Source organism: Lepeophtheirus salmonis, chromosome 5, assembly GCF_016086655.4.
Source record: "Lepeophtheirus salmonis chromosome 5, UVic_Lsal_1.4, whole genome shotgun sequence".
In the NCBI taxonomy this organism is placed as follows: domain Eukaryota; kingdom Metazoa; phylum Arthropoda; class Copepoda; order Siphonostomatoida; family Caligidae; genus Lepeophtheirus; species Lepeophtheirus salmonis.
The window spans coordinates 12,552,622-12,562,643 of record NC_052135.2 but is presented as its reverse complement, the minus strand read 5'-3'; the positions used below and the strand labels follow the sequence as shown (position 1 = coordinate 12,562,643).

The 10,022-nt window shown below is 32.1% G+C and overlaps 1 protein-coding gene across 3 annotated transcripts; it reads left to right on the top strand.

Annotated features, from left to right (window-relative positions):
- The first annotated feature begins 1,808 nt into the window (after nt 1-1,808).
- plx (PTB_TBC1D1_like and TBC domain-containing protein plx) lies at nt 1,809-7,911 on the top strand. 3 transcript variants are annotated; one of them, XM_040712101.2, is made up of 12 exons: nt 1,809-1,978; nt 3,318-3,516; nt 3,752-3,910; nt 3,982-4,230; nt 4,288-4,856; nt 4,907-5,134; nt 5,203-5,504; nt 5,949-6,103; nt 6,175-6,555; nt 6,619-6,778; nt 6,839-7,008; nt 7,356-7,911. In XM_040712101.2, exons 2-12 carry the CDS (start codon nt 3,430-3,432, stop codon nt 7,653-7,655), a joined length of 2,760 nt encoding a protein of 919 aa, XP_040568035.1. In that variant the 5' UTR covers nt 1,809-1,978; nt 3,318-3,429; the 3' UTR covers nt 7,656-7,911. The 3 variants fall into 3 exon arrangements, with proteins under 3 accessions (XP_040568035.1, XP_040568036.1, XP_071744381.1); XM_040712102.2 differs by lacking the exon at nt 1,809-1,978 and adding an exon at nt 2,941-3,238; XM_071888280.1 differs by lacking the exon at nt 1,809-1,978 and adding an exon at nt 3,065-3,259.
- Nucleotides 7,912-10,022: the final 2,111 nt, after the last annotated feature.

Here is a 10,022-nt window from a genome sequence, read left to right as displayed (position 1 = left end):
AATACATCGGATATGAAATATATTTTAATTGGAATCTTGCTGTCTTTAAAATATTAACTCCTTCTTACAATTAGTCATAAAATTTACTTAATTATTTGTAATTTCGAAATATTTTCACTCAATCTTACATGGCATATTTATTAAATATTCTATAAGAAAATAGAAAATTAAACTGAAAAAATCAATTAAAATCGAACGTTTTTGTAATATGTAATGATGAAAATCCAGTTTAGAATGGGCATATTAAAAAAGAAACACCAAAAATCAGCATTGTAGCCCTGTCAATTTGAAGAATGTTTTGGAGGAGAAAAATAATAATCCTCATGACGTTTCATTAGATCAGTTACAACTAGCTGTGACGAAAGGGCTCTAGGGAAAAATAAATCATTCAATCAAAAGACTTATGTTCCTAACATGAACCTATAACATCATGCTATTGTTGTGCCCCTATTCTTTTCTTTTCACTATGAGGGAGAAGGCCTGTTCAAACTGGCTGCGTGTCTAGAGGAACATGTAGCAGCTTCTAATTTTAAGCTAATCAGAATCGAGAACTACTAAATCCTACCTTCCTTGCCTTGAGTGTCTACTCTTTGCCTAAAATCATTTAGCTGTGACAAGAGAGGAAGGAGAATAGGATATAAAACAAGGATATTTGCTAGAATTACTCCGATACCAATCCCCAATTGTACTCTGAGTCCCAAAAAAGGACTTACAAATATAACACCGCAACAAATCCTCAGGAATATCCTCCATCTTTTATGAGCACACACGAATGTTGAATGCAGTTTGGAATATAATTGAATCTATTTAAGAAAGGATTTTCACTACTCAGGAATTGAATAATAATGACAACCAATTCCAAACAAAAAAAAATCAAAAAAAAAAATCGGCCCAGCCAAAAAATACATCGGATTTTCATCACTGAATATATAAATTAGGATCAAGAAAAATTAGCATTTTTTTATGTAGATTATTAAAGTTATTATAATACATAAATTAATACAAAATCATTATTATTTTAGAAGACCAAGAAGTATTTCTATTAACCTTGATTCAACTTAACACAAGTTTTATCACCATAAAAAGCATTTTTCATTAATATTAAGGAAAATGGTACAGCACCGCGGTGTATTTGGATGTTTAAATGTTGACAACACATAAAAGGACTTGAACCTTACTGTCTATCAAAAATTTATTCGTCGATTGCCTAGTTTTATTATAAATTTATCTGACCCAAAAATGTTGTTACATCGTTATACAACATTATTTCCATAGAGTAGAGAATAAATTAACTATTGAAATGGAAAGAACTTTCTCTCAAATAAATATCCTTCTTCTTTCGTCCCTAATCGATCAAAAAATCAATTAATTGTACAAATTCAACGATATTATACTGATTTACATTATATGTAACTTTGATTTATTCTGAATATCACTCTTTATCATTGGCATCAAGTTGTACTCAATGCAAATATTAAGTATTTTTTATTCTTGAAGCTATTTGATATAGTTTCATCCAGATTTATTGGGAAATTTGTCCATTTTATATAGTTAAAATATCAACTATGAGCCTCCATGATGGCCTGAAAACATGTCTTTGTTTTCAACTTTTTATTTCTCATATTATTTTTACATTAAATTAATGTTAATTTATTTTAATATGGATGTTTTAGCATCCTTAATTATATTTATATATTATTATAAAAATCAATCTCAAGAGTGGAAATCAAAGAATAAAAGGTTCCGTGATTTCAAAAATAAATCTTTCGTAATAATATTATTATAATTGTGACGGTTGGTAAAACTGAGATTTGTTTTTTTTTCTTTTTATTTAAAAGAGGCGAAATATTTCAATCACTTTTTTAAAATGCAGTTTGAATGACGGCTGGAACTGGAAGTTATCTATTTGGAAATAAGTTGACAGTTTGTACTAAGTACTCATTAAATTGTATAGTCCATGAATGGAGAGCAAACTTTGGTAAGTTGTATGGGATTTTTCCTTCATATTTTTCCCTATTTATTTAATATTTATTCCGTCAAAATAAGACATTTTTTTTCAATATTTCAATTATGATTATTAATTATTTATTGAGTATGGTTTTCATCTTGTAATAGATAACTATTTTTTATTTGCTGATATTGTCATTTATATACAAATTATATTATGGGATCTTATGTGTATGGAAGACATACAAAGTCCTGTTCATACTATGAACGCTTCTTTGAGAATTTTATGTCATTAGACCTTTTATTCTTTTATTAGAGGCTCTAATATTTTTTGAACCCCATGTTTTTCTCCTACATTCAAACGTGCAGAAGCAACTAACTCCTTGTTTAAGAAATTAATACAATAGATACTGATACATATTATGTATTTACTTTGATTGAATTATATAAAAGAGTGTGAAATTTAATCTTTCAAATCCGTGTGTTTTCATTTCATATTATAATATTGTATTTCCTTTTTGAATAGTAATATGGATCTGTGGAATGATCATTATGAATCTTATTATATATACATATTTAGAATGAAGGTATCGTTGAATGCGAATGAATGAATCGATATATGTATATCGTTGTTCTAGCCCAGAGTAACATTTGTAATATTATTACTTTTATGAAATATTCACATTTAAATTTTTCAAAGACAATACATTTTTATGACGTGGATTTTACAAGAAGGTATACGATGTTATTTCCCCTTGTTTTAAATATCAATGATTAATCATTCGTATAATATTATATTAATGTGAGTTAAAAGTAACAGGGACTTGTTCATTTACTCCTCTGGACCCCAGATGAAAAACTCCGTAAACTCATTTGTTAGGTATCTAGTTGCTGTTACTAGTTAGGGAAATGTATAAAAAGAGTTCATATGTATAAGATGTATGTATACTGGCATGTGTCTGTTAAAGAAGAAGAAAGCGATGTGTGCTAGTCAGTCTTGTAACCTATAGCCTTTGTACATGTTTTATATATATTCGATGTTCTTCATTATTATACATACATGATGTAAATTCTCCATTACATCATTTAAAAAGAAGCGAATGTTTATTTAGTTATTAGTCCTACTATGCTCTCTCTCTCTCCACTAATCTTTGTTAGACTTGCAGTTTTTTTGACTTATTAATTTAAAAAAAAAAAAAAGTGATTATTCTCTTTTAAAGTATATCATACACTTCTCCATATTCTTTAATTTTTGTTTTTTTAAATAAAAATATTGACTCCTTGCCAGACAGTATGTCTTTGTTATTTTCCGGTCTAACATATGTGTATTAGAGAATTCCTTATGTGACTCTTTGTTCGTTTTCTTCCAGGAAAAACCAGGGATCGCATGCTTGCTTGGACTATATCTATATACATATCCTACATATCAGTTTATGAATTCTCTTAATCAATTTCATCTGTAACTAAGACAATACCATTTCAATGACAAATAATAGTGCACCCATTTCTAATTCACGGAGGCTCTCTCTATCTGGAGAGAATTCCCCCAACTCATCTGCATTCTATGAGGTAATTAATAACATACTAATATTTAGCTATGCATATATATTTTTAAAAGGAGACGAAGTTTTAATTGTCTCATCTTCCCACAAATGACTTATGTGTATAGTATTTGGCCCTCCAATAACTGAATGTTTGGAATGCGCTATTTACTACATCATTTGTTGTTACTTAGGTCATTCAAGTCATCATTGATAATCTATTTTTAGATGTAACCAAAAATCTTTATTATTTTTTTCATCAGGTGCTCTATGTTGGAAAGATACGGATATCCTCCAAACGAACTGTAAAAACCTTCATCGATGATTCGGTCAATAGGTTTAAAACACAAGAGGCAGAACGAATTAAAAAGCAAGAAAGCCTCTTTAATAATAACAAGAAAGAAATTGATACTTGTGATGAAGTAATTAGACAGAATTAAGATTTTCAAAATTAGTATATTATATTAAAGAATGAATAACTTTATTTTTTCAGAATCAATGTCATGGAAAATCTAAAAACAACTCATCCACAGATGAGGACAAAGTATTTCATCCGCTCATGCCTTTACCTTCCAATAAAAGTAGGCATGATAATAAGCAGACTTCTTCTCCTGTTTCGAAGAGTCAAAGCTCAGGACACTTAAAAGAGGATATTAGAGTATTCTCAGACAAAAGGTTATTTGAGGAATTCCGTGAAAGAGCTGCTTCAACGAGTGCTCTAGAAAAAAACCCAATAGCTAAAGTGAGAATTTTATATTTCCGTTATAAAATTTGTAATACAGATTTTGGTTTATTTCAGGCAAAGGAATCTATAGGAAATAAAACAATGCTCATGCAAATCGGACGAAGTGATATAAGACTTATTTACCCGGATCGACGTCAGATTTTGTTTAACAAATGCCTCAAAGATATCATACATTGTGAGGAGGGCGTCCATCATGCGGAATATTTTGGGTTTATTTGTAGAGATCACTCGTCAGGCGGTAGCATGGGCTATGTATTTAAATGTCAATCCTCTTCTGTCGTGAATGATGTTGTGACTTGCCTCCGAACAGCACATCAGTTTGTTCAGGAGAGGATTCACCGGGAAAATAATCGAACTTGTGTATCTTGTCCTATGTATATGTATCAACAACTCGTTCGTGATATGGATGGAGCAGCAACAAATCGCTTAGCACACTCTATCCTCTTGAAAAGATTGGATAAATTACCAGAGGACGAGAGAAATTCTATAATGGATAAACTCACTGGTGCTGAGACCTCAGACATTGAAGAAAAGAATGAAATAATTTTGGTCTTATTGAAGGCTTATTGTGAAATTAAACAAAAATCTCACAAGCATTCAATTGAAGATGCAATGGATAACAAGTAATTACATTAGTGAGTTAATGCATGATTTTTAATTTATTTATTGTAAGGTCCATTTTTTTAAATGAAGTTGGAGGAAGCATTCTTCGAGCCAAACGATCTCTTACAAATTCATTCAGTGACATGATTAAGCGCAAAACTAGTATTGATGGTACGTTTCTGTCTTCAGTATATTTAAACGATCATTCAACTAGTCCAATTGAAGAGTGTGATGAAGATATTCAGATTAGACGTCGATCACAAACAGTAGGATCTGCGGCTAGGGATACAATGCAGAGGTAGTATTGAATGGGTTTAAATGTTAATTTTTTTATTGTAATTTTTCGTTCTCATTCACTAATTAAAGGGAAATGGTAGGTGCAGGATCTAAAATAGCATTATTTATTCGATCTTCCAATCAGAGTTCCGCCCCCTTGACACCAAACAAAAACTTTTTAGGGGCCCCTGAACGTATGTCTCCATCGAAGTTGTCTATAACAGGAACTCCTCGAGTAAGAAGAGACATTTTCAAAAGAGTCGTCACTCCAGCGAAACACAAGGATTCATCATCGACGCCAGAGAAAAGAGACTACAAAGAACTTTGGAAAAGTGCAATAAAACAACAAATTCTCCTTATCCGAATGGAAAGGGAGAACAAAAAGATCATTGGTAATTTACATATTTTACTTTGAATTAGTGTTGTTTCGTATACTGTCCCGATTTAGTGGTAGTAGGGGGTACTCAAGGTTAATAGAAATACAATTAACCTTGGAGATACTGTTATGTCATATAAAAAATGTCCTACCGATAACGTAACCTCTCAAATTTTTGACGCCATCCCAAACAAAATTGTCTGAGAGATAATAATTTGATTTTATTAAAAAGACCACAAACATCTGAGCTATTGTCCACCCTAAACTGTTAGGCCATGTAAATTGCCCTCAACGACATTTTTATTTAATATTTTTAGTCGAAAGAATATGGAAAAGTACCAAAATACCTATATCTATTTTTGGTACCAGAACCGGTACAAAATAACGGTATCGTGACAACACTACTTTGAACATAATGATTTATTATGTTTATTAACAAAATTTCAAATAATTTGTGTAGCTTCTCAGTTCGAGGCAGAAGAGCGTCGACAGAAATTGGACTATACTCAAATTTTAAGTCCTGTTGACGATTGGATAGATTTTAACTCAAATTATGATTTACGCAATCTAGAAATCAAAATGCATAAAGGGATTCCTAAGGCCAAAAGAGGAGATGTAAGAGAGCAATAAATTTATGTATTGAAGAGGTAGATTTCCCATTTTTTTAATATTTTTGTCCCATCAAGGTCTGGAAATATCTATCAGAAAACAGAAGAAGTGATGGCCCTTGGGATAGCTCAAACGATTTTAAATCTGTTCCCTACTCAAAATTAAAACAAAACTTAACTCCTCATCAACACTCTATCATCATTGACCTTGGTCGAACATTTCCGAATCATCCCTATTTCAGCACATCCCTGGGGCCTGGTCAACTTGCCTTGTATAACGTCTTAAAAGCTTATTCCCTTCTTGACATTGAGGTTGGCTATTGTCAAGGACTTGCATTTGTAGCTGGTGTTCTTTTGATGCATACCAATTCTGAGGAGGAAGCTTTCAATCTTTTAAAACATATCATGTTTGAATTGGGATTTCGAAAGCAATACCAGTCTGATATGATTGGACTCCAGGTTTCTACATATTCAATGGATCCATTAAAAACTATTTTTCTTATTATATTCATTCATTTTTAGATACAAATGTATCAGATCTCTAGGCTACTGCATGATGTACAAAGGGATATATTTGATCACATTGAAGAAATAGGCATTGATCCCAGTTTGTATGCTACTTCCTGGTTTCTCACCATTTTTGCTTCAAATTTTCCACTTGGATTCGTTGTCCGTGTGTTTGGTTAGTTTTTTTTTCTCCTAAGCCAAAAAAGCCTCTTCTTATTATGAATTATTATTTCAGATTTAATTTTTTTGCAAGGAATTGAGGGGCTCTTCAAAGTGGCATTGTGTCTCATTTCTATTTCAAAAGATTCTATTTTATCTTGTAAAAGTTTGGACAATCTAATGTTATTCATGAAAACGGAAATCCCCGAAATGAAGTTGGATAAACTTAATCAGGCTCTTGATCAAGTAAGTTGTGTTCTTTTGTACACTTTTTACAGAACTTGAATTTGTAATTTAATTAACTCATGCATTATCTTTTCTTTTTTTCATTGGCTTTCTAATCAATGATTAATTACAGTTTCTACGCAAAAAGTAAATAAATAAATTAAAAGTAGCAGGAAGCTTAATTTAGTAACATTATTCTATTAATTATTCAGAAGGAATATACATACATACACACACACTTCTTCAATGGCTTTCAGCTAATTATTTTTATTTGATACTTACATTAGATACAAACTATTAAAAAAGTTTAATATTGTTTGTCTTTTTAATTTGTTATCTATAATTAATTATATTTCATTTTAAAACAGGCATTTTCTTTATGTTTCTCGAAACAATTAAACTCCTACGAAATTGAATATCATGTTCTACAAGAAGAACTTTTGACCCAAAGTAATTCTTCAGCTGACCTTGATCTGGATTCACTACGAAGTGAGAATGAGGAATTGAAGAAAAAGCTAAAGAAATATCAAGACTTGGCCACAACAGAAAGTGTACTCAGATTCCTTCCTTCAAACCAAAATACTTTCTCTAGGCATGAAATTGTTAGTCTACTTGATAAGGCTCTTTACGTTAATTTAGAAAATTATGATTTATTGAATAATAGTTAAGCTTTTTTTTTATTAATATAATTCGTAAGATATGATATTGTCTACCCTCATGATCTTAATGATAGAGTGGAATTTCATATGGTGTCGGAGAAAAAAATAGAAAAATGTATCCTTCTTTTCATTATAACATCATATTTTAAATGTTTTAATTATTTAGTTGAAATGTATTTATATATTTTTTATCTAATATCCTTATTGTATTATATTTCCTGTCATCTATTTCTTGAGACATGAAATACGAATCTTAATACAATTATTTAATTCGTTTTTACTATTATTCTACTTGAAGTGGGGAATGAATGCCTTTTTTTAATAATAAAACATTTATTGCTACTCTTCAAATAAAATATACAATCAGTACGGGCACATGTAAAAATAACTTTAACTTTTGATGCCCTCGCTTTTGGTTTGCCGGATTAGGTATCCTACTGTAATCCGTCCTGAACGTGTTCTAGGGATGGGGCAATGTTCAGCCAGCCACCGATATCAGAATTCATTAAAAAAACTGGAGAGGGTGGAGACGGAATGTCTTTGAAAAGATTGAATATTGTATAAAAGCTGTGTCTTCTCAATCATAAATTTAGGGTATTCATAAATAAGATAAAGTGGTTCTTCATCTCTTAAACCACACCCACGACATAGTGGGCAAACTTCATGGTGCATGAGATAATAGTGCCGGCGTAAGAGACAATTCTAAGTGATAAACTGAACCAAGGAGTTCAATTTTCCTTTCGAAAAATCCAAGAGATGTTTCCATCTCCCAAGTTAAACTATGGGGAGCATCGTACGGCTTTGACGGCAATGGTCAAGGTTCGACCAAAGTGTATACTATTTGTCTATGTAATGGGTACCTTTTCCCTAAGAAATGACCACAGGATTCCAACAATTCGGGTAGGAGGTTGATCCAGAGCGAATGTATGCCTTATAATGCCAACTACACCTATGGCTCCAATACATTTTTCCAATTAAATTCAGCATTGGCGTAGTTAGGTTTTCAGACCTGGAAGAAATAATCACATATTCAGATTCTATAAGTGATATGATAAATTGCACATTCCTGAACATATTTTTTCAGTTTGGTCTTAAGTGATTTTTTGTTGACCAATCTGGACCGAAATTCCCATTGCCAAAATATAATGATAAAAAAGTGACTTATACTCAAATGTCTAAAGTAGTCTGGTAAATGAATGTAGTATTTTTGGAGCAGATAAGTATAAGTATGTTATGAAATACAAAAGTAAACGAATTCAGGCTCTAACAAATGAACCCGGATAAAGTTTGACTTCATCAAGATCAATTACAAAAGTAACATTCTCAACGTCTTGGGTCTTCATTTAAAAAATATAAGGTTCTAGGTGTCCATGTATAAGTATAGAAATAACCCTTTATTCGATTCAGCCTCCACTGTGCACTCGCTCACATAACTGGTACAGGCGTTTCTGACCGGAACAGAATCCAGCTTCTTCGTCTCATTCACGATGCTAGCCTTATGGGAGGGTGGGACTTCGCATAGGTCTTCACCTCTAATTCGCTATAGACGTAGAAGTCCTAGGAGTTCATGCCAGCAAAGCTGGGGGCCAACCTTCGACGTCCAAGAAAGCTAATACGTTGACTTGAGCCCATTTGGCGCTGTATGCTGACACAAAGTGATATTAGAACAAAAAAGGGCACCCAGTCGACGATTTCTATCTTCCTCTCCTCGGTTTACGCCTCAAAATTCAGCCAATGGGATTGAGGACTCTGTTAGTGCTGATCAGAAAAACATAAACTGTACCACTGATTGTTCCATTAAAGCCACACCTTGGTACATCTTAAAGACATCTAATGAGAATGCACAACTCTGCATACCATAGCGTACCTTTGACAAGTTGCAAGATCAGACTTTCTCCCAGATCTACAACTCGTATAAAGAGTCATAGATCACCAAACTACAGTCTTTCATATGGTGATCATTCCGGAACTTCTAGACTTAAGCTAGTATTTTGCACTCTGTCACCAAAACAATGTTATAATTATTACTATCACTTCAACTCATACAATTGCATATCTTCTAGCTTAGACTATCTCCAGAGTAACCCAGCTCCTAGGATGAATACCAAATCACTTATATTCCAATTAATTACATTAATGCTTGATGTGCGCCCACATAACAGATACCATAATAATTATACACCTTTTGGACCGTACCAAACTTACAATGAATCATTAGGGCTTTAGAAGACCTCGTCCTCATGCTCTGCTACCTATTTTTGATTTTCTATATATTTGGTTTTTTGATGAAATTTTGTAAAGTATCTTCTATTAGTCCGTATATTTATAGTCAAAATCATTTTTTCAACGAAAGTGCCACTTGTGCTGTTGGTGGGC